We start from the raw sequence: 26,700 nt of genomic DNA on the forward strand, positions 1-26,700 counted from the left end.
AATCTCGCCTTTACTTTGTACTAATTTTAATAACTATTTTTAATATATTCCATATACAAAATGTTGAATAAATTCCTTATACAACAAATATCGCAGTTGATAATTTATTGGTTACATTTTTAAAGTTAGCAGTTGCATTTATGTTGGAATAAATTGGCGAAGATAGAAAACTAAATGGCAATTTGTAATTTAAGAAGTATAGTTTAACGTGCCTAAGATTTATTTATTTATTCTCTTTGTAAATTGGGGAGATATATCAAACATTAGGTACATATAGTAAACGAAAATAACTGAAATCTTTTTATGTGGATAAAATTTGTTTATAATAAATTTTATACGTTTAATAAATCGTAATATAGAGTAATAACTTTAAAATAGCTTTAATTCAACATCAGATAAATAGATTAATATATAATAATATTAGCTAATATTTTTTCCATTTAATTGAATTCGGAAACTTCAGTTGTTTAACATCGTCTACCAATTTACAAAATCACTAGCTACAGATGACTAATAATGTAAATGCTAATCAGACTTTTCATGAATTTTTTCGAAGTGCACTTTCCATTTGTCTTTGACACTGGTTAGTGACCACTAGGAAGTCTTTTGCTTCTTCTTCGGTTCTCGGCGTCTATCGGCTGGTTCGTTGTTCATGAGGAGCTTGAGGTCCTTGTAGTCCAGCTGCAAGTACCATCGAATAACTGTCAATCGGCCCAAATGCGTCGAGAGGCCGGAGCCCAGTAATTTAATGTAGGTCTGAAGGTGTCATTTTTAAATTTAGATCGATAATAAAATGTGTATTTTAGATTAAAAAGAGTTTAAGCTTTTAAACTACGTGAATAAATTATGTTTACATACCAAATCAATAGCAATAAATTCCAAATATACAATGAATCTAAATGCATGTTGCAAGTAAAAGATAAGCATAAAGTACATACAAAAAAAGGAAAAAAGTCGGAAATATTCCCAATATCATTTGTGAAGAAATTCTTCGCATAGGTCGGATTTTATTTTTAATTTGAATTTTTCTTATGATACAAGACATATACAGCATCGATCACCTTTAAATACTGACGTCAAAAATACTTTTTTTTAAATGGAATGTCCCATATATTTTTATATTTATAAAAAGAGAACTTGTATTCAAATAAACTGATACATCAGTTTCAATAAGTTTTTATAAAGTAGTAAAGTAAATGTTTGAAAAAAGTACTTTCGCTAGTCACAGTCCGGCTGGATAACAGTGTCCAGATGCAAAACTACTTTGAGGTGAAAATTTAAAGAGTTTTATGAACTTTTGCTATGAGACAGAATTTATAGGCAACAACGAGAAATAATAATAATATCTCGTGAACTGAAAAAAATTAATATCGATATTGCTGCGCTAAGTGAAACCATAAAAGTAGAAGAAGGTCACCTTAAAGAACATGGCGGTGACTATGCTTTCTTTTGGAAGGAAAAAGCAAAAAATAAAACCCAAATACACGGCTTAAGCTTTGTTATAAAAAACGAGCTCATCGACTATCTTTAAATTCCTTCTGGAATAAATTAAAGGCTTATGACACTCCGCCTTAAGGTGGTAAATAAACAATAAGCAACCGTAGTTAGTACATACGCATGCACTTTGTATTTAGACGTACGACGAGAAGAAAGAGTGCCTTTAATCTCAACTGGACAGACTTCTTCCCAAACAGACAAACTCATTATATTGGGAGATTTCAATGCTCATGTCTACTAACAAGTGCTTTAACCAGTACGGATCAGTGTTGGACTGACTACCGACTAGTGCGGTATATTATGGCTCTTCACATCTTCATGATAAGACGTATTCTTTTTTTTAATTGGTAAGAAAATAAGTAAGAAATAAACTAACACTGCTGGATTTACGCACAACGAAAGGTTGACAAAATTGAAGGAAATACTGACTGCCAAGCTCATCGATATATATTTTGACGACATTGAGGAGCATTGGTCAAAGTTTAAGTCAGAAATACTCTCATCTGCTAAAGAAACTGTTGAAAATATTAAAAGAAAACAGGAATAATTAAATGAAAATGATAAGGCTATTCAGAAACATAGATAATAAACGTAATTTGTACATCGCTTGGCAAAACGACCCCAATTCAGTTGCATAATATTCAATACTACATAAGAGCTGAAGCGGATGTACAGAAGCAAACTCAGCAAAGTAAAAACGAATGCAGTAATGCGAAATCAAATTCAGGAGGGAATACCGGATCTGGGTGAAAGTAACCACACCAGGATATCTAAGACTCCATCTTGGAGGACGTAACTCTATATTTTAGGCAGATATTGATTTAATCTTGCAGTGTGCAACAGAAATCGATAAGAGCACAAATAGTTTAGCAGCCCTCAGGGCTGCGAAGGTCTAAGATAGTCTTTAGGCTAGTGTGGGAAGTCCGAGAACAGTGTCACACTAATATGGGTACTAAGACAGAATATATGGCAATACAAGAGCTGATGAACGTGCTAAAACAGGATTAGATAAAATATTTCGGTCCATGGCCGACCTTAGGAGAACCAAAAGCACTATCCGCAATCAGATATATTGGATCCGAACATAACATAACTCCCATTTGATAAGTATACCTGGTCAAGTATATAGCAAAATATATATTGGCTATACACATGTAAATAGGGGTGAATTTCTGAAGAAAACAAGCAAGGACCAACTCAGGAGCATACCAGGCTTTCTTACTGGAAATGTGCCAGTCAAGGGACCTTGATGCCAAAACTAAATTTAATGATAAAACAATGAGAACTTGATTTCTTTCTCATGTAATGTACTTTTACTATGTGTCTAGACTTTATAGCATTTAACTAAATAAGTTGAGGAGAGGAGTGTTTGTCCCAAGTTGGTCATTCAGAAGTACATATATCTATATTTTTTAGTTTATTAATTTCCATAAATTTTAATAAAGGTAGCTAAAGGCCTTTATTTTGAATGTTGAGAATTTGAAATTGGTCGGTAAAAGAATGATTCAAAAGAATGGAAAGACTAAAGACCATTAGATAAAAAGCCCAGTACCTTTTCTTTGATTACATATACAGGCAAGATATCAACAAAAATAGCCAAACACATAAAAAAACAATAATACCAGCTTTTAAAACAAAATTATTAAGAACAACAAGAGCCAAAAGAAATTGCACTTAAACAGTGAGGTATACAAACTTACACGTGGTGACCGCCCAAAAACTTACATCGGTCAAACTGATAGAACCTTTAACAAACGTATAACACAACACAAAAGGGCTTTTATTAATCGAAAAACAGAAAAACAGATTCTACGTACGCACTTCACAATATAGATAATAATCATTCTTATAACGACCAATTTTAATTTCTCCCCATTTAAAATAAAGGCTTTAGGCTATCTTTATTATATTCTGTAGAAATAAATAAACTAAAAAATATAAATATATAAATCTGAATGATCAACTTAAAATAAACAACTCTCCCCTGTTCAAATTAGTCAATTATCAACTATAAAGTGTACAAATAGTAAAAATACATCCCTTGAGTAAGGCACTCTGCCGAAACAGCTGTAGTAAAAATCAGTTGTAACAAATTTTGTGAAAGTGTAGAAAAAAATGTTTTACAATTAACTTCCGTCAAGTAACGATTGAATCCATCACTTATCTAAAACTAAAAATCGACAGTTAACCCGAAGCAGTCAACCATACCTTGCATACTAACATAAGCACTAGATAGCAGATGACAAACACATGTTGAAGATTACCAAGTGACTCCAAAAATTTATGGTACCGATCCAGTGGATCTCTACTATCTGGTCCAGAATTCTGCAATAGGTATCATAAATAGATATCATGAACAGGAAGTCAAAGGCGGCAATACATCATTGGTGAATGATCGCAGAAAGCGCAACATCATGGTGTATAAGAAAAAGCTTCCGAAATAAATAAGACATATTTTGAATTGAGAGGATTATACCTATATCGAAAGTGGACTAATTTATGAAGTTCTTAAAAAAGAGTCCAAAAATAAAGGTCAATGCATTGTATTTTTGGATGCAACTTTTTGGATTTATTTTAAACTTATCATTTATTTTCTAGATACTTTTCACTCATCGATTGTGGTTTACATCCTCAAAGTATTTGTGATATTTTTATATACTGCTATCGACGGACAATGTTTTAAGTTAAAAGATAACTAAATGGAATTGAATGATGCAGTAAAAACCAGGAAAATATTTTTTGATTAGTGTATTAAAATATTTTATAAAATAATAATAAACAATATTCCTTGCAACAAACATTTACAAAATATTAAGTATGTTTTGGTGCATATGATCATTTAGAAGTAACCATTACCGAATATATAAACCTTTTAAACCATTTTAATAAAAAATTAACAACTTAAAATAAATTTATTTAACATAATTTTTAAATGTTACAGTAATGAATGTATATTTTATTGATCATTGTAACTTTTGGAAGCAGGCCGTGGAGTAATATCCCATACTTTTCATAATACAGGACAGCATAGTCCGTCATTTCGCTCATCGATTTATTTTTATGATCGTGTTAAGTAAATGAACCGAAAACTAGGCCCAGGCTCTCGTTTGGTATGCATTAACCTTTCATGCTGAGATTTTTACGAGATAGTTAATAGGACTTGTCTTGGCAGGACTATTTCTATCAGCCTTGAATTTAGGCCATTCTGACAGCAGAGTTAGTTTCAAGCTAGTTCTGGAAAGCAAAGGGACCCAAGCTATAACTTTGTACAAACAAGTTCAACAATTTGGTATGGGTACCGGAATACTTAGGTGTAGACGGTAATGAACAGCTGGGGTCTTTGAAACTCGGGTCTCGTCGTCACTGCCTCCACTGGAAGAGTGCCAGACTGGAACCTATGATTGGAGTAACTGTTAGTATTGACCGGGATAGTATTAAGAAGCTTCTCACCCAAAAGTTTTAGAGCTACTGAAGAACTTGTGAAAGTGTGAGATAGACTAGATTTTATGTAGCAGAGTCTTTTAAAAGTCTCACAACTTTATTCCTCCTATTTAATCCTTAATCGTAGAATATTCTCTTTGGCGGTCACCATATTTACTGTTCACGACGAAAGAATCTACTTCGATTAATAGATAACTTAAAGTGTCATCTATGTGAGAAGGAGGAGAAAATATTCTCTGATGTCCTTTGAAGGTAGCCAGCACAGGTTTACCGAAGGTGACAAAACCTTGCTTTGGCATTCATTTAGCCGAGATAAGTGAAAGAGATATTCATGTGACATTTTATTGGGCCATGAGTATATTAAGGAACTAGATAGCTTGGACAGCAGGTATACATTCAGACATTAGGCTTTTGCTGATCGTAGTGGATAACAAACGGCTAGGAATAACGTTGCTCTCGAACTTGCCGACGACCAGGTCATTGCAGGCTCAGTTCGGGGATATGGCACTACCTTGTTTAAGAGATAAGAATTTGTGAAACAAGAAAGTACTTTATTGTAGCCGTATGATTTAAGATAAATGAACTAAGAACTTGAGAAGACAATAATAGGTACAACAGGTTAATGACAATAACAAGGTAAATAAATAAACTTGTTACAGAATAATGCAAATAGGGATATGAACTTGAAAAGACAATAATAGGTACAACAGGTTAATGACAATAACAAGGTAAATAAATAAACTTGTTACAGAATAATACAAATAGGGATATGAATAATAGTCTTATGTCAAAAATGAATATCATGAGCATTAAGGTAATTACATAGATCATCATGTTTGACGAGTAGATTATCTAAAATATACAAACAGTTCTGCTATCAGCAATATACGCAACTTGATAAAAGCCTTTATTGATTTAAACAGTTAATTTTGTAAAACGCATTTCTTCACTCTTATACAGTCGACTCTCGTTAGTACGAAACTCGAGAGACTCTTAAAATATTACGAATTATTGAGTGTTTGAAATATCAAATGATTCGAAATTTGTGAAAAAAAAAACAAACTTCGAATTATTAAGTGTTGTTCAATGATTATTTATTAACTGCTATTTTATAACAATGACAAAAGTTTAGAAGTACATTCGTGTACATACATGTATGTATTCTTAATGTGCATTAATCAATCTTTTTTTAAGAAAAAAAGTGCCTGAAATGCTTTTTCATCTGTTTCATTTTGTATTCACAAGGTTTGTAAGGTATCGAATGAGACAATCTGACAACAAAGTCAGAAACACTCACACCGCTAATGTCAACTAATGGTTCTATTGCTAGTTGCATAAGTATTGGAAGATTTTCCTGATCTTCTTGTAAGAAACCGGATTTTTTGAAGCAGTTGAGAATTGTTAGAGGTGTTATACCTCTCCATGTCTTGTCAATCAGTAAAATAGCTGACAAAACCGTGATATTTTCAGTTAGCTTTGTCGAGAGATTCTAAAACGAGCTTAACAATTTCTTTGCGATAGAATGTCTTAAAATTATGGATGATCCCTTAGTCCAATGGTTGCAATTTTGAAGTTGTATTTGGCGGAAAGAAGTAGAGTTCCACGTTTTAAAATGTAGGAGGACTGTTGTGGACAGTGCAATGCTCAAAATAGTAAAATTTGTTGCTTTTTCATGTCCCCATTAACTGTTAAAAGCCAATTGTTAAAAATCTCTGTCGTCATCCAAGCTTTTTTGTTAGCACGATAATCCATAGGAAACGATTTCACACCTTTGAAACATCGCAATTTCACTAAAGGTGTAAGTTTTTCTGATCCGTCCATATTTACTGCAAGTAAAACTGTTAACCTCTCTTTACAATGTTTTCCCTCATGACATTTTTCATCTTTAAAAGTAAGCGTCTTACTTTTAAAGTTACGTCCGGTAAACTTGCGTCCGGTAAACATTTGGTATATAGACCAGTTTCATCAGTATTAAAAATATCGCTGACATCATAGTTTTTAATCAAGGTCTACAATTTATCGTGCCAATCTAACTAAACTGCATCATCAACACTTCCACTTTCCCCGCAAACTTTTTTAAACACAACTATATTTCTCTTTTTGAAATTTGTAAGCCACTCTTCACTTGATGCTTAGAGTAGACGCGAACTCTTTTGCTTTTTGCTTCAACAAGTTTCCGCTAATAGACACTTTTTGTCCTCTACATTGTCTTAGCCAAATAACCAGACTTTCTTTCAGACGAGGAAATTCACGTTTTGTAGTTCTTTCCGTACTCAAGCAAATTGAGCAGCATTAATTTTCTCCTTGTGCTTTATTACGGTTGAGAGAGTACTCAGAGAAATCTTAAATTCTTTTGCAACATCACTTTTCTTCTCACCTTTCTCTACTTTTTGGATTAACTTCTTTTCAGCAATCGTCAAACATTCATACTTTCTAGGGCTCATGACTAACAAGATTTTAATCTGTATACCAAAGAGTAACAGTAACTAATAACTAAACAAACCAATTCGTGAGAAGTGTGTAGTCAAATTAATCATAACAACAACAAAAGTGCGTTGATACAAGTTTGAACTGTACTTTCCCTCTCTTTCTCTCTGCAACTTTAAAATGCCGATGAGTTCGAAGTAACGCGTCGTTTTGTTATATAGCAATGATTTTTTCGTTCGAATTACCAAGTTCACAAAAATGTGTTAATTTAGTTCGAAATATAACGAGATTTTGTAGGGAACTCGTAATATCTTTGAATTATAGAGAGATTCGAATTATCGCAGGTTTGAATTAACGCGAGTCGGCTGTATTTCAAAAACTTTATTTGACATTTTTCACTTTACTAGTAAAAGATTTTATTTTGAAGTAAAACACTACATGTAAAAACCGTAACGTTTAAAAATAAAAAAGTATTTGTTTTGAAAGCAAATCTAACTGTAAATTAATAAAAGAATTGCATAAATTACTACAACAATACCTAATTTACCATTCAGTTTTATCATACCTTGTGCTAAAATGAAGTTTAACCATATCCCAATACAGTTAATATTGTTAGACCGTCTTCCATATGACACCAGCAGACCTAAATTAATTGCAACCGAAAAAACACCACAAATATATTAAGAAACTATTTATTTTAATATTATTTGCACAAAAATTGAGAAATAACATGAATATCCATGTTTTACCTATATTTTAGAAAATTAAACATTTATAAGTACGTTTGCCATACATAAATAGCAAACATTTTTTTGTTATTTAACTTTAACAATAATATCAAACTCTAAATTTAATTAAAATATGCGTAAAATAAAATATCAATTTTGTAACGTTATGTATCAAACCTTTGTCTCATATTTATTACGTTATTTTTCTTTTAATAATTATTTTATTTTAATTTCTTTTGATTTTATTCATTTATTGACATTATCTTTCATTTTACTATTTTTATTTCAAAAATAGTTGGCCTCAATTCTTCAATTAACTAAATATTCTATGTAATCCTTATTTTTTCTAAGGTTCTTGAACCCCCAAGTGGAGCATAGAGCTTTAGTGAAAACTCGCCACCGGGTTCTATTTTGCGCTAAGGCCTTCACCTCATTCCAAGACTTTCCTTGACCTCTTATCTTGTCCATGATGAATCTTCTCCAAGTTTGTACTGGGTGATCTCTTTTTCTTCTTCCTTGGGGATTCCACCCTAGGGCAATCTTTGCAATACTTTAATTATTTTTGAGTGTGACCAATCCAACTCCACTTTCTGGACTTTATTTGATGTTCTACCCTTTTTTGTTCGGTCACGTGTAGTAGATCTTCGTTTCTGATGATGTTAGGCCAGAAAATACGAACAAGTCGTCGTAGACATTTATTAATAAAGACCTGCAGTTTATCTGTAAGGGTTTTTGTCACTTTTCAGATTTCACATCCGTAGAGTAGAACAGACATGACATTCGTCTGGAATATGCGGAACTTTGTCCTTGTAGTATACTCGTCAGATCTCCAAACAGGGTTAAGCATGCTGAATGCTTGTTGAGCTTTTCGTATCCTCATACGAATATCGTCCTCTGTACCTCCACTTTCTGTTATGACACTTCCAAGATACGTAAAGTTTTTCACATTTTCAATCTGCTTGTTGTTGATAGTAAATAGCGTGTTGTTCCTTGCATTTACTCTCAAGGATTTGGTTTTACTAATATTTATTTTCAAACCTACTTTTTTGGCTTCACTTAGGCAAAGTTTCAAACCTTTGTCTAACAGGCAGATATCGTTGGCGTATTTCAAATCGCTTAGGCGTGTGATTAACGTCCTCTGTATCCCTCTTGTGTCGGAGTCTAGTTTGGAGAGAACATAGTCTACTGCTATGTTAAAAAAATGGAGAAAACACGCATCCCTGTCTGACTTCAGTAAGTATGTCAAATTCGTCGCTGTTGACTCCATTGTGTGTCACTCTCCATTTGACCTCAGTGTTCAGTGACTTTATATAATGGAAATGGAAATTATTTTATGCGAGATCTTTTGTAGCTCTAAAATTTTCCATAAAGCAGCACGAGATAAGCTGTCAAAGGCACGCTCGGAGTCAACAAAAACCATGTATAGGGGTGTGTTCTATTTAACCGATTGTTGCATTATTACCCTTACAGTATTAATGTGGTCTATGCAGGAGGATTCTGGTCTAAAGCCTACTTGACCAGCTCGAAATGCAATCTTGTTTGTTAATCTTTTAAGTGTGATGGTCGTGAAGATTTTATTTGTATGTCTTTTTCTTTATATGGCTTCGGCAGTTTGCCATACAAGCAGTAATTTGTATGTCACATACATGAAACATATAAATTTTTATGCCTTTATTTAATAGTCAGTAAATCTATCAGTTGGTAACTCTGCTCCGTCATGTCACACTTTTCTGGCATTGCCACAATTCTGTGGTGGCATATTTTTTTAAATATCGTTTATCTATAAAAAGGTATGCTTGGATTGAAAATTCATTTATTATATTAAATCTTCTCTGTGGTAAGTTATATTCAATATTTAACCAATACCCAATGTGTTTTTATGATTTCAAATTTTATTTCATTTTTTATACATCCATAACATGTTTCTTTTAAACTTATAATCCGTCTAAATATAATCGTAATAAATAAACTAATTAATTTATTTAATAATAATTATATCCACTAAATACTTACCAATTTGCTATTTTCTATTTAATATTTTTTATATTAACTTTTTTTTAGTTTAATACATTGTATCAATATTTATGACAAGACTAGATCATTTATCGATTGTTCAATCAACTTTCTTTTAATTTCAAGTTTTCGAATTCTCTCTATGTAAGTAGTTCATTGTCTACAAATCTCAGCGTATATATAGTATTTTTGTTGAGCGGTAATCACATTATCGTACTACCAGTTAGTCCATTAGTAGGCGTAAAGCTGTTCCTAATGAAATTTTATTACCTTATCTTGGTATTTGAGTCAATATTTAATGTTCTAATTCTATCTATGGTGATCTATCTCTGAGATATATTCCTAGGAAGTGAAAAAGGAATGTGTGGTCTTCATACCAAAACCAGGTAGGATGGACTACACTTTACCAAAGGCTTTCCGACCAATTAGTCTAACATCCTTTCTGTTGAAAACGATGGAAAGGCTATGCGAGAGGTACATAAGGGATGAAGTTCTGGTCCATAATCTACTTCACCCAAATTAGCATGCATTTACTTCGGGAAGATCTACTGATTCTGCACTGCATCAAGTAGTGGAAGAATTGAAAGATCACTGGACAATAAAGAATTCACCTAGGTATATTCATAGACACTGAGGGAGCGTTTGATAAAACCACATTCTCAACCATCACCCAACAGCTCAGTGTCAGGAATGTTCCCCTCACCGTAAGTGAATGGATATTTAGTACGCTTTCTAATCGAGCAATAAGCATAAATGTAGAAGACGGATTAGGCTAATGCTAACTTACGGAGTTATTGCTTGGGTAACAAAAGTGCTACAGGCAACAGCAATTAACAAACTAAACCATATTCAAAGCACGTGGTGTTCGTGTGTATTAAGGTATAAAAAATGCTTATTGAAAGCTTACAATTTTTATTTTAAAGAAGATCTTTTCGGAATTAAATCATTCCATCATCAGTTTACTAAAAGAGAGAGTAAAAATACCAATATTAAAAAACAAGTAAGTTAAAATTTAAATATATAGAAAGAACACGTTGGTTTTTTACTACTTACATAAAAAGTTGTTAAAAACATTGTATGGCCACATAAAAACATTGGAAGGACATCCGTATTAAAAAACAATCCTCATGGTATTTATAAAGGTAAATGGATTAGACTGTTAACTTGTTGATTAATAAAAACTGAAAATGGGGGCATCTTACATGACCCCCTGTAGCTGGTGAGGTTTTATCGACTTACATTACCGCTGATCTGTGCTGGAGTCTTGGGCTAACTCATAGAAAGATGGTATGAAAAATCAGTTAGTACCCGTCAATGTCAAGTGGAATGATGTAGTAGGAAAGTCATTGTGCTTAAGTTTGAGAATAGGCCGTTTTTAGTGAAGAATTGTGTTTTGTGTGTAGTAGGATCAATAGCAATTTTTGGTATTTTAAAAAGGTGGGAGAATGTAAAACAATGAGTGACTGTGATGTAAAATAAATTTGGTATACCAGGGTAGGGCAAAATTTAAGTTAGGTAGTTGAAAATAATAAATCAGTTTAAAGGCGATAAAAAGAATGTTATTACCTAATTGTTTCCTTGTATGAAGTAAGTATAGATAAAAGTTGGTTTGAAATTTATGGAAGATGAATCGAGGAAGAAGAAATAAAAGAAAAAGAAAGAAAAGGAAATAGGAGATGAATGTAAAGATGTAAGCTGGGGATACTGAAACTGATTGTGATAAGAGATTGATAGATGTAAAGTGAGTATTTATAAGAAAACCTGTGTGATTATTTAGATGGTAGTTATTGGAGAGGATGGGAAATTGGATATTGGAAAAGGGGGGATGTTAGTGTATTAATGGTGACAAGAATAAAGTTAAGTATGGCGGATTATATAGGGTGATATTAAGCTATGGGAAAATAGAAAGAAATGTAGAAGTAAGTAAAACTGGATGTGTAGTTAAAAGAAAGAAAGTTAGATCAGGAGAATAATTGTCGATGAAGTGGGACGAAGTCTCTGTTGATGCTGGTGTGACGATTAACACAATTGGGACTATTTTTCTTTTCCTTGACTATTTCCAAATCCTCAAAAAGGTCAAGTTTGAGATAATCTCTACTTGGGATGTTATGAAGAAGAGAAATATCATCTGGTACCTTGATTGTGTGATTGTGATATTTAAGATGATGGGAAAAGAAGAAGTGTTCTCTAACTTAGAATGTTCAATGGCCCTAGTTACTCGAGATCTACAAGTTCTACCAATATAAGTGGCATCACAGTCAGAACATTGAAGTTTATAAACTCCACTGCGCTTGCTGAAGTCAATAGAGTCCTTACTATTGCATAATGATCTACTCAAATTATTGTTAACTTTAAAGGAAATCTTAATATTTTCAACAAAATTCAGGATAGTGTTTTTGATTGATTCGGAGAGTGTTGGACAGTGAAATGGTAATGGGAAGTAAGATAAGGAATCTGAAGTAATGTTAGGGTAAGCTGATTGTTGAAGCAATTTACGTTTCTTTTTATAAATGAGTTTATGGATGATATCAGGGTTATAGCCATTATTGAAAGCAATCTGTTTGATTATGTTTAGTTCTTGGTTGTAGTTAATGTTGGATAATGGGATGGTTTCTAAACGATGAATGAAACTGTTGAATGCAGATAATTTGTGTGAAATGGGATGGGGGTACATTTCAATCCTAACTTTCTATTACTTTCTAACGCCATAATTTAAAGAAACTGCCACAAACACACTTAATTATCCAAAATAATAAGAAATCTAAACAATAACAGCTGCACTTCACTTTTGTGTTACGCACCTGACTACTAGGAGGAGACTGATGACAACCACCTAATCCACCCCAAGCGGACTTCAATTTTGGGTTTGTGCGCCTCGCCAACTTAAGTGGTGTTGACAGTAAGTCGATAAAACCTCACCAGCTACAGAAGGTCATGTAAGGTGCCCCTATTTTCAGTTTTTATTAATCAACAAATTAACAGTCTATTGCATTTACCTTTATAATCACCATGAGGATTGTTTTTTAATACGGATGTCCTTCCAATGTTTTTAAGTGGCCATACAATGTTTTTAACAATTCTTTATGTAAGTAGTAAAAAACCAACGTGTTCTGTCTATATATTTAAATTTTAACTTACTTGTTTTTTAATATTGGTATTTTTACTCTCTCTTTTAATAAACTGATGATGGAATGATTCAATTCCGAAAAGATCTTCTTTAAAATAAAAATTTTAAGCTTTTAATAAGCATTTTTTATACCTTAATACACACCAACACCACGTGCTTTGTATTCAACAGGTATACTAGCCACTCCTGGATATCTCCACTTCATGGTTTGTTCCAGTTTCACTTTTAATTTTAAACCATATTCAGCGGATGGCTTACATAAATATAACAGGTATCATGAAAACAACACTAACTGCTGCAATGGAGTCGGTCATTGGCATCACGCCTCTAGACATATACAGTGTAGGTAGAAGTTTATGGTCGGTATGGTAAAATTTAACAGGATATCTAACGCAGATATAAAATCATATTTTCAGCGAACAGACAAAAATAACAATCATATTTCCCCTTGGTCTCCCCTCCATATTTCTTATTGCTGCCCATTGCCCAGTAGTAAGACGATTAGTTCCGATGAGTTTCGATTAGTTCCGGTTAGTTCCGATCAGAGATATTTTACATATCTCTGGTTCCGATCCTAAGAAACTAGAGGTGGGTCGTTGACATTTTTATCGGAACCGTTTTTCGTAAACTGTAACTAGTTGATTGTTTATCAGTAGCTTCAAATAAGCGAGTACACAAAAAACATATTGGCTATTATATTGAAAGAAACTACCGAAGGATATATTTATTATAACTTAAAAAATAAATTAAACAATACAAATAGTACTTTTACATATTTTATGTATACATGTATACATTTTATGTATGTACAAATAGTACATTTACATGACACATTATTAAATCGCGAATCTTAACTCTAAATTGACATTTAAAAACATACGTTTTTCCACTTTTCTTGTTGTTTCTTCTTTTGTTTAAAAATAAACCAGATTTTAAACATAATATAGTGGTTAAGTTAGGATATACATGGCGATGGTTTTTCCACCACTGTAATGGACAGTTCCAATCACCGTTCGAAATTTTTTGTGGTTAATATCATCAGACAAATACATGTCGACTTCTTTTATATCTCTAGATACAGGTGTATGTTTAGATAAGTCATGTCTAATAAATTCATCAAAAATACACCATGGACTTAAGTCATCTTTAGTACCTAGCAACCCATTAACACCCAGATTGTATGGTTTACCTAAGATACACAAAGAGGGAATTCCCATTCGTCCTGTTGTTAGTTTTATAAACACTCCAGTTTCTATCCTGTCAAAATTCATATTGAATCTCATTAACAATATGACGAACTTCACCCCTCGCTTTTCAGTCAAAAATACAATTCATCTAGTCAACAATCTCCAACAAATAAATCTTCATCCCAACATCACAATGCTTTCATTTGATGTCAGCAATTTGTTTACTTCAGTCCCCAAACAAGAAACTATTAATCTGGTCCACTCTCTTCTACGAGCAAATTCTATCACTATGTCTACCACTAACTCAATTATTCAATTATTACAAACTTGTCTAGCTCAAGACTTTTTTGTTTTCAATAGTAAATTTTACAGACAACCTGATGGCTTAGCCATGGGTAGTTGCCTTTCCCCTCTCCTAGCTGATATATTTATGGATCACTTAGAATCCACACACATTATGAAAAATCCTGAAATTCTCCATTGGTTTCGATATGTTGATGACTGTTTAGTCTTCATATCAGGTAACTCGAATTCAGCTGATCTATTACTCTCCAAAATAAATCAAATCCACCCAAATATAAAGTTCACCATGGAACTAGAGTCGTCTCAATCAATTAATTTCCTCGACCTTACTATTACCAGATTAAACGACCATTTCGATTTCAGTATCTATAGGAAACCTACACAAACCGATCATATCATACCTTTATCTTCCAACCACCCAATGTCACATAAATATGCAGCCTTCCATAGTTATATTCACCGCCTAGAAACAATCCCACTATCACAATCTAACTACCAAACAGAACTCAATATTCTAAAACAAATAGCATCCAACAATGGGTATGACCCCAACCTCATTAACAAACTTATTAATAAAAGACAACTCAAACTTTTGAGAGAGGCTGCGTTCCCCAGAGACTTGACCATTAAACCTCATTATGCTTCCTTACCTTACCTTCAAGAACGTCTTTCTGGAGATATCAGATATATTCTAAAAAGATCTGTTGAGAATACCCACATTTCTTTTAAAGTCCTGAACAATCTAGGACAATGTTTAACCAATTCAAAAGATTGCATCAACTACATGGATCGTAGTGGTGTTTACAAATTACAGTGCTCTGATTGTGATGCTACATATATAGGTAGAACCTGTAGATCACTAACTTCCCGTTCCCAAGAACACACTAAAAAAGAGAACACTTCCACCTTCTCACAACATCTTGCACAACATAAACATACCCTCAACATACCAGAAGACGTCTCTTTGTTACATAATATACCCCAAAAAAATTTTCTAAAATTAGATCTATATGAAGACTTGGAAATAGTCAAGGAAAAGCAAAGAAGCCCCAACTGCGTTAATCGCCATGTATCTTTCAACCGTGACTTTCAACCCTTACACCGACAACTCTTTTCATAACCCACACTTCTCAAATTTACCCCATCTTCTTCATCTGTCTTTCCTCTATAAATGTCAACACCTTAATCCTTCTCAACAATTATTGTTTTTTAAAAACAACCATTCTCTCTACACTACTGTCACAACACTCCCTCCAAAAGAATTTTTCAGCCCCCTATTGTTAACATCATATCTTTTATACCTCACTATTTCATTATTTTACAATCTTCACGTTTGCACCATATTCCTGTCCATTCTTTTTTCTTTTGCTAGTTCTCTGTCTTTTCATATATCTACCATCCACCCATTAGTTCCAAACTCAGTAAACATTTAAACACAATCCAGCAATTCATCAGAATTCACTTTCTCCCACTTTACCTAAACCTTTAATCAACCATTGCTCTCCCCTCTCTTAGTCAACAACTTAGTACACCATACTCACAAATAAAATTTCAAACTTTTATGTATCAGATTTTAACACAACCAAAATATATTTTGTTCAGGGTGCTAGATGCTTTAAGCATGAAGGACCTCTATCATCTCTAATTTTGTTGATTAACTCATTCATTTCCCTTTAACCCACTCCCCTTTATTCTTTAGTCATTCCATTTACTGTTATTCCTGCCAGGTCTCTGAGGATCTCAGTCTTTCCATAAAAATTTTTAAATTTAATCACATAAATTATAACTTTAATTCCTTCAGCCGGAAGATTTTCAATCATTTTTTCTCAAACTATTGGACTCACTTATATTAAAAAAAAATTTTTACGATACTAGCAGTATTAAACAATTTCATCTACTTAAAAAAGTCTTACATTAGCTACAAATATATACTAATTATTCTTCCTTGTCCTAGATGTTAGCAACATAAAAGGACATTTCCATATATTTCAGCTAATTCTTCACAAATTACACCTTTTAGACCACACTCCATACGATAAAGAGTAAAATAAGCTGCCTAATACATACGTCATCTTCTTAAACATGACCTTCAACAACACCAGTAATTTACATCTTTTACATCCAATATTAAATAATTATAGAGAAAAATTTTTAAATTCCAACACCTGGATTACTGTTATCATTTTAACATCATCAAAGTTTTTTAATCTTTTGGCTGTAGTAATATAATGTTTAACTAACACTGTTTCATGGTTCATTGACATTTTGTTTCTGACACCGCTCATGAGTATTTCATCAATCAGTTGCCAACCGTAGTCCGTTTGAAGAGGTTTACTCTCCGGACACTGGAACTCACTTAAGCATGGGTGTATGTTACCTGAAGTAAAATCTAATTAAAATATTAAACATCATATAATTTTATAAACATCATGTACATTCTTCGGTAACATTTTTCAATTTAAAGGGTTTTTACCCAAATATTTTGGTGGCTCAGGCATGTTAACCTGTAAGTATAACCATTTTATTGTTTTTAACCTTAGTCAAAATTTTAAACCACGTTTGTTGTAACTAAATGGTTTATACTTATTTTAGGCATTTTAACCTGATGATGGAACAGTTGTTCCGAAAACGTTCGTGCTTGTAATGTTGCCCTTTTAAGGGTTTTTATAAAATAAAATATACCCACATACAAAGACTAACCTCTTATCTTTAGTTTCTTTTTCTTGTACTGGTTGATTTTCACTAGTACAATCTTCTTTTTCTTTTTTTATAGAAGTAACCAGCTTCTTAACTCTTTCTTTTGTTTTTTATAACTAGGTATTCTGAATAATGAATGAGTTTCGATTTACGATTGATCTGCATTTTCGATTTCAAATCTTTATTGATAGTTCGTCAAAGGATTTATTTATTGTAAATATTCAATTATGAATTATTTTTCTTAGTCAAAATTATTGACCTAGTATAAGAATAATAACTCTATTTTCAAAAAATGCGCATTTGTAGAAGATGCAGCTTTTATGGTCCACTTTCTGAATATTGCAATGATTGAAACTTCTCCTGACGCATTTCTGTCCATTTCGACTACTTCTACTACAAGTACTGACCTACTGCCACCGCCACCCAAGCGTCAAAAGGTGATGGATACTTCCATTAATAAAAATATTAGTTTCGAACAAAAGAAACAAATAGATATGGATTTAATAAACCTATGCAAATACTCGTTTCATCCGTTTTCCATAGTTAAAGAACGAGCTTTTAAAAAGCTTGCAGGGTGGATTCCTGGATATAAACGTTATTACGTTATTATTATTATTAAACGATATTACGTCAGGCTCATTACTTCAGGAATGTTATACCAAAACTAAGCAAATTATTAGATCACAAGTTGTTAAAGAAGTAGAAAATATCTGTATTACTACTGACCTTTGGATATATCGAGTAACTGAGAGTTACATCGCATTAACAGGACAATATTTAACCGAAAATTTAGAATTTAAAACGATTTTATTAGGCTGCTGCCATTTTTGTGGAAACCATAATTCAGAAAAGATCGCTTTTGAAATTAGTGAAATTATTTCACTAATTTCAAATTTCAGTTTCTAAAAAAACACATGTCAAAAAAAGTACCTTATCTTTAGAAAGGCTTTTAAAGTATCAATTACAACATAACAAAGTTCCCAAACGGCCAATCCAAGACGTGGAAACTAGGTAGAACTTCACCTATTACATGTTAAAAGAATGACCGAGTTAGAAGAGGCAATCCGTTCCACTTTTGTATTAGTTAATACAGACTTAGACTTGGACCAAATCTAAATAATAAAGACTGGATTATTTTTTCTCAATTTTCCCAAATTTTACGGCCTTTTAAAGAAATAACAAGTACAATGAGTGGCAAAAAATACTTGAAGGGTAGTTCAGTGATTGTTATGGTACGCTGCCTTCAAGAATCTTGCAAAAAAATTTTAGCAAACGGTAACCTTACATTCATAGTATCCGCCGTAGTACAATCGGGTTTAGGAAAAAGTATTGTAAATTTAAACACATGTTAAAAATCTGGTTTAATTTTAAATAAAAGAAGAACACGGTTAACAAGAAATAGAGTAGAAAAACTTACGTTTTTAAATGTCAATTTAGACGATTTACGATTTAATAATAACGTGTAATGTAAATGTAAGTACGATTTACTATTTGTATTGTTTAGTTTATTTTTCAAGTTATAATAAATATATCCTTCATTAGTTTCTTTTATTTCAATAAATATACACATAAACGATAATAGCCATTATGTTTGTTTATGCAGGTACTCTCTTACTTGAAACTACTGTTAAACAATCATAGTTATTGTTTACGAAAATCGGTTTAGTCGCGTTAAGAGCGTAGACGCAAAATTTCAGGCCAATGCTTTTTAAATGTATTAATTTTTTTCGAATCCTGAGAAAACTAACAAATATTTTTGAAAAATTTAAACGCAGAATGAAAGGTGACATTATTGCCGAGGGCCGAAATAAACAAAAAGTTTTTTTGAATGAGATACTTAAAATTCAAAATCACACTAAATTTTCTCTTTTTTCGCCCCTGTAACTTATTAAAATAAACATTATAGAAGTTTTCAGAGACTTTCAGTCCTCGGTAATAATGTACTCTTTCATTCTGCGTTTAAATTTTTCAAAAATATTTATTAGTTTTCTCAGGATTCGAAAAAAAAAAGAATGCCCACCTCTACTCGTTCGTTATCTGTGTTCCTACTTTGATTCGGTGCTTTGACTACGCGACATGAGTCGGTGCCAAATAATTTCGTATGAAGGTTTATTTATTGTGGAGTTATATGCATTTTATTATTTTTATTGGAAATAAGGCACAATGTGACTTTAAAATGAGCTTATTTTTCAGCAAGATGTTTAGATTTTTAATTCGGAAATCGTACTTAAAATACGAAACATTAATAAATTTTATTTACATAAAACGATTTCCGAAGTGAAAATCAAAATGTTAAATTAAACTTATCGTAAAGAAAAATTGTGGCAAATTTAAAATAAAAAACAGTAAGCTGCCATTTAAATCAATTCGCCAAATTTGATTATCTTAGAACGTTGTTAAAATGCTAAAAAGACAACAGGTCAAATAAAACCAATAAGTTTGGCAACGTTGAACTTCTCCTCTTTTCTTAGTTCCACTAATGCCATTTTGACGATATAATGGGCTGACCTAATATACCTCTCTCTTTTTAAATAGGTGTTTCTCACTCCATCTCACATAAGGTCCATACCGACCATAAACTTTTACCTACACTGTATGTTACAGAGCTGGCGCTGGTAACAATGATGCAACTGCGCTCAGTTGGTGCAAACCTTGATGTAGGAATGAGATATTTAAGAACTCATTTTTGGTGCACTACCTCTCCTACAGACAGACTGCGACTCAATTAAGCTAAAGTTTGTCTTTGACAAACCCTACAGAATCTAAACAGGACAGTATAGGGAGAAAAACGTGGCAAATGCGTATTGCATGGCTCCAAAATGGAGGAAGGCTCAGGATTCGGGATAAACTCAAGATCACTGAATCTAAGAATAAAGTGGGGTATGAGCAAAAATGGACTAGCTAGCAACAGAAATGGACTTCTGGAGAAGAGCATCAGGCAAATCAAGAAGAGATCGGATACCAAATAAAACAATACGAGAAATGAATAATAAGAAATGAAAAGTGATGGGAGTCAAGCATACAATAGTTGATGACATAAGAACAAAACAGTTAATATGGTACGGCTATGTACAGAGAATGCCAGATGACAGGATTCCGAAACAGATTTTGACGTGTACACCATAAGGAAGAAGAAAAAGAGGAAGGCCGAGAAGAAGCTGGAGAGAGGGAATTGAAAAAGAACTAGAGGAAAGAGAAATTCCTCCAGGCCTATGGTTAAATAGAGAAGAATGGCGGTTAGGAGTCGAAAGGCGTCGGAGAACGCTGTAAACCAATAGTAGTAGTAGTATGAGCAAAAATGACAGCGTAGTTCAGAGAGAACTGGCTGGTTTCTTCATAGCCCCAAAAGAGATAACCCAAAAAGATATAGCCGGGAAAACTATAATAATCTGCACAGATAGCATAGAAGCGCTACTAATCTTGAATAGACCACGTGTCACATCAGGGTTAGTAATGGAGTGTTACGAGTCACTAACTCAAGCGTCAGATGGGAATACCATCATCCTAAGGTGGGTTAAAGAATACAATAGGAATAAAGGCAATCGCATTGCTGACCAATTGGCTACGAAGGCGGCAGGTCTAAGATTCTTAGGACCTGGGGAACTTTTTGGTTGGTCAACTACAATAATCGCGGAAATTTTCAAAACTGGTCATTGTCAACTAAGCCAACACCTCTTTATACTGGGGCTAGTAGACAGACTTCTATGCAGGAAGTATAACGGAGAAGACGAAACTATATAGCATGTCCTATGTGAATGCCTGGAGTTATCATTACTACGAGAGTATGCGTTCGGCGAGTCCTGGCCCACACCTGTCCACAAAAGCAAGATGTCCCCTGGCGATTTGTCCACCTTCCTAGAAATGGCAAGATGGACAATGAGCTAAGGACGACAGCTCCCTGGGAGGATGCACAATGGGTCAATTGTGGCCTTAGTGCTGTGGAACTTAACTCGCCTTCCCCTACAGATACAGATACAGATGTGTTCTAATTAATTTTTTTAATTAAATTTTGGTTTTAGGTTTTTTCTGGCTTTCCACCAAAGCTTATTTAGTTTAACTTTAAAATATGCTCTGTTTTTTTATTTAAGTGAATTTATAAAGATGTTTTACTGTTAATCTTTCACTTTTGAAGTCAGTTTGTTTTTTTGCTTCCTCTTTTGTTTTCTATAATAATTTTTATCATATATCTATAAACTCTGCTTTGTATATTACTGACAAGATCTCACAAGTTCTCAAAATTATTATTTAAATAATATAGTTCTTCCCTTACACCGTAAATTCTTTTACATATTAATAAAAATTGTAAACAAAAAGCTTTATTTAAGGTTTACCTCGAATACAAAATAAATGTTCATTAGTTATACTTTATATATTAAAACACGTATAAAATGTCTTATTTTAGTTCTTAACATATTTGTGGTTATTTTAAATATTTAAAAACACTCACCAACATCTCATCGTCTGGAATTCTCGACAAAAGGTCGAGAATTTCATTATTGGGCACTGAATGAGGTCTCAATATCCTTCTTAAGAATTTGTTAATACCCCATAACATTAGTAAGTACCTAATTGACAAGATGTACAAGACTACCGTTGCTACAACCAGCAGGAATATGGCTATGCAGGATAAGTAAGGAACTGTGAAGTTGAACATACTGAAAATGAATTAAAAATTGTTAAAATATATTTTTAGAAATATTCTAACACGTAACAAAGATTTGATAAAAAAGAAAAAATTACTAAACTAAATTTATATTGTTTGCTTCAGTAAAATTAAATTGGTAAATTTTAGTGGTAAATTTAATCTATATTAGGTACATAAAATACGAGTACCTTATTTGTGGTATGAGCAATAAATCCAGGTTTTAGACATTTTTAAGTAAATACTACAAAGAACTTGGTTTAGTTCAATCTACATTGTGAGCTATTTATTTCAGGCAATGTTCTTTAAATCCAATATACCTATATTGCTAGATGAATAATTCAAAACCAAACAAAAATGCAATAAATCCCAATTTAAGACTAGGCAAACTGACATAAATTCATCATATTTAACCAAACTGCAATAAATGCTTGAAATAATATCTTTGTGAAAGTTTTGTTGAGTTTGCGCAAATTACCAAAAGATGGCAATCACAGTTTTATTCCTCTTTTTCTTCTATTTTATTATGTATAAGAATGTATTTTGTTACTTAGGTATTTTATAGAGAGTTGTTTGTTTGTACAGTTACATCAGAGACTGCATGTTAATTTACTAAAATGGAAGACGTTATATCTAGTATTTGTGTAAAAGATGGTAACAAGGGAAGTCGAAAGAGAATGGCTAAAGTGTCTAAAAGATCGGTTAAAAAAAGTAAAAGGTAAAAATACACTAACATTTATTATTTCGTACGGTTTTAAATGATAATTTAAATTATTTGTAGTTATGAAGATAAAGATTCGTTAGTAAAGAAGTTTAAGAGGCCTGTAATCATTCAGGTCTTCTTCTTGATGTGCCTATCCGTTACAAAGGTTGGCGATCATCATGGTAATCTTTATCTTATCTGCAGCAGCGCGGAAAAGCTGAATATATGTTGTATTGAACCAGATTCTAAGGTCCTTTAACCAAGATGTTCTTCTTCTTCCTGGAACTCGTTTTCCAAATATTTTTTCTTGCAGGATGGCTTGAAGGAGAGCATATCTGGATTCACTTCGCATAATATGTCCGAAGAACTGTAACTTTCGAAATTTGATGCTGGCCAGCACCTCCCGGTTCTTATTCATTCTTCTGAGGACCTCCTCATTTGTGAGTCGGCCAGTCCACGGGATCTTAAGTATTCTCCGATATAGCCACATCTCAAATGCTTCCAGTTTTCTGCACATATCTTCGTTCAAGGTCCACGATTCAACACCATACAAAAGGACAGAGAAGACGTAATCATTCATTTATGCTACGAATGATAAATGAGAGCAAAATACAAAACTTAAAACTGTTCTAACAAAGACCTATGTCCTGTGGCGTATTTGTTCTATCGTATAAATACCTTTCATAGTATCTACGAATTAGTTAAAAATAATAAATTGATATTAGGTTGAATGCTCGAATAAATGAACTTTGATTAAACGAAAGGCAGATATCGAGCACAGTTTATTAATTAAATCTTGTCCAAGTACTTTCGCTTCCTTTTAGCAGTTTTTTTAAAAAATTTTAAAATTTTAAACTGTTTGTCCTTGTGTCGTGTAGTGTAATGTACAATTTTATGTTGATGATATTCTCAACAGAATGTTGGATAGGCCAAAATTGACAAAATACCCCTGAATATGCTGTAGGAAACGAAAGTACTTGGGTAATATTTAATTAATAAACTGTGCTCGATATCTGCCTTTCATTTGATCAAAGTTAAAAATAATAAAACCAAAACACAGATTTTCAAGTCAAGGTGTTTGGGACTTCTGCAATATTCTATTTGGATGGATTTTAAGTCTTTCCGCCTACTTAAAACTGGCGACACTAAGCTCAAAGGTTCCATAAGATTTAAATAGCCGTATGCTGCGCCTACTGCAAAGTGACTGCGAAACGCGCTTTTACATGAGATAGAGGGATGATCATAAGAAAAATTCTACAACAATAGGGACAAAATCATTGGTGGACAGCCATCGAAGAGAATATGGGCACAGCTGTGTCTAAAAATGGATTAAATATGCACCTATGTAAAAAAACAGACATAATTTTTATCCTATGTAAATTTTTGTCTTGTAATATGATTTGATATAATTAATAACTTACTTTTTAATACCTTCCAACAAGGATGCAATCCATCCAATCGCATTCTGAACACCCTGCGTTACTTCTTCAATCGCCTGCAAACGTTCTTTCAGACTTTTCTTTTCTTCTTTCTCTTTGTCTTCTTCGTCGTCGTCTTCTCCTTCTGAATCCTGCGATTCATCCCACGGGACTTGTAAAGGTCCTAATAAAGATCGTACTATATACTGTTTTAAGAATACCAAGAGAACTAATATCGGAAACATCCATGGTTGGAAATAGTAGCAAAGTATAACCCAAACTACCAATGCCGCAAAACTTTGTAGTTTTGACTCCCATTCAAAACAATTTCTAAAATATTAAATAAGATTTACAGCACATTTACAATTAACTAGAAATACAATAGGTATATCATGGGACATAATGTGATGGAGTTGTGAAGAAAAAATATTATCTTGTTTTCAAGAATAATTCTAAGGATAATGCAAGGAAAAAGGAAAAAATTAAAAAAAATTGCCTTAATGTTTAGGATCATTATTGAAAAAACTTACGTTAGATAAAAATATGTATTCAAGAAGTATCTGATTACTTACTGGAAAAGCTTGCCGACTTCTAAGAAATACATAACAAATACTTTTAGCCTTAGAACATTTTTTACAAAAACTTGCCGCTTAAACTTTACTTCAGTTTGCATATATTTCTCCTCCCTTGGATTTAAAGTTCTTATACACGCTCTCATAGGATTCCGCTGAATTATCATTTCTAAAATAATTTGTGGTTCATTTCCTTTCGCCCTCGTTCGTAGTTTTTTATCCTTTAGAGCAAACCACGTTTTTTCTCCATTTCGTATTCGTAGAAGCGGAATTGCAATCTTTCCTGAAAATAAGTACTTATTATTAATATACAGGGTGCGGCAGATAAATGTCCAATTAGAAATATCTCGAGAAATAAAGGTAACTGACTAATGAAAATTGGTATGAAGGGGTTTTAAAGAGTGACCTATTTAATGAATTTTTTAATTTTAGAAATATTTTCGTTATTTTGAATATTTTTTGTTTATAGTTTCCTTATCCTATTGTGAACCGTTTTTAAGTTATAATGGTTTTTATATGAAAATTACACTCTTCTACCATGTTATAATATTCAATATCCGCTAACGTAATTTAAATAAAAGTTTCTATTTTTTAGGTGCTTATTAACCAGATATAGTATTATCGTTCACAGTGTAAAGTTGCCTTTTTTATTATACAGGATGTTGTCAAAATTGGCATAAAACCAGCATCCTAAATTTTCGCCTCATTCCTTTTTTTCAAATAGGTCGCGTTCACACTCTGTGAAAATAGTGATTGTATGTTCTTTACAAATTGCTCTGAAACACTTGGCGCATTTTGATGCTGTTTTTCGATTTTTTTTCTTGGGGCAATAGGAGCATTTTGGCCTTGCACCTGCTTGATTTTCCTCAGGAACATCTCGTTTCTGTGTCAAAGGAAGAGATTCAGATATTTTTTAATTTGCAAAGTTAGCAGAAATGGCAAGTTTTGGGCCGCTCTTTTTTGCATATGTGGGGTAATGAGTTGTCTGGGTAAAATTTTCAGATACTCACGTCTTGGTTGGTAGGATTCTAATACATTTGTCCTAAATATAATGTTTTCATTTATTCCAGCGATGTTTAGCACAGTAAAAAAACAGTCAATGGCCACCTACGTGTGATTCTTGCCACTGAATAAAGACTCTTCAGTTGGTCCACTGAATCTACTCCCGATTTTGTTTGATTGTAAAAAGTAACTACTACTAGTTTGCAAGCTTCACCACTTTCCTCGTTAATTTCGTCATATTCCTGGAGGGTTGACAAAAGCAGGACATTCTTATTTGTTTTTGGGACGTACGAAACTAATAAACATTCACGACCAAAAGCAAATAAACTGCTACAAATTGGCTTTTTTTTAGCTGCAACAAATATTTCAGGAATTTCACGTTTGTTTTTTCTAATTGTCCCAACTAAAGTTATTTTTTTCTTTTTTAATTCTTTGGCCGAAGGAACTAACGTGAACCAGTTATCACAGGTTAAATTTCGTCCTAAATTCATAATGGGTTCACACAATCGTTTTACCACACTGGCTGGACTGTTCTCAATACAAAATGGACTATCAAAATCTCCATTTTCACAGTATAAAATACACAACTCTCAGTCAAGGCAAATATTTTTATCCCGTATTTGTTTGGTTTACTCGGGATATATTGCCTGAAGCTGCACCTTCCACGGAAACCCTCCAGAATTTCGTCAATAGTACAGTTCTTACCAGGCATGTAGCAGGCTTGGCTTCTTTCTATAAGTTTCTGGAATATATTTCTTATTGGAGCTAGCTTATCAATTAATTTGCGTTGAGCTCTTGTGTGAATATTATCAAAACATAGTGCTCGAAGCAACAAAGAGAAACGTTTCAGGGGCATCACCATTTTGAATAACTCTGGTGCTGTAGAATCGTTGCTCCATAGGTCATTTAGGTTGGTGTGTGGGGATTTCAAAACTCCTGCCAT

At 32.9% G+C, this 26,700-nt stretch overlaps 1 protein-coding gene across 1 annotated transcript; it reads right to left on the minus strand.

Annotated features, from left to right (window-relative positions):
• Positions 1–449: 449 nt before the first annotated feature.
• LOC140452642 (multiple C2 and transmembrane domain-containing protein-like) lies at positions 450–26,700 on the minus strand. Its single transcript, XM_072546962.1, has 6 exons — positions 26,463–26,700; positions 25,867–26,238; positions 24,756–25,038; positions 24,187–24,513; positions 21,868–22,075; positions 450–756 (listed from the first exon to the last, which is right to left on the minus strand). Exons 1-6 carry the CDS (start codon positions 26,698–26,700, stop codon positions 595–597), a joined length of 1,590 nt encoding a protein of 529 aa, XP_072403063.1. The 3' UTR covers positions 450–594.

Source organism: Diabrotica undecimpunctata, chromosome 11 (assembly GCF_040954645.1).
Source record: "Diabrotica undecimpunctata isolate CICGRU chromosome 11, icDiaUnde3, whole genome shotgun sequence".
Taxonomy (NCBI): Eukaryota; Metazoa; Arthropoda; class Insecta; order Coleoptera; family Chrysomelidae; genus Diabrotica; species Diabrotica undecimpunctata.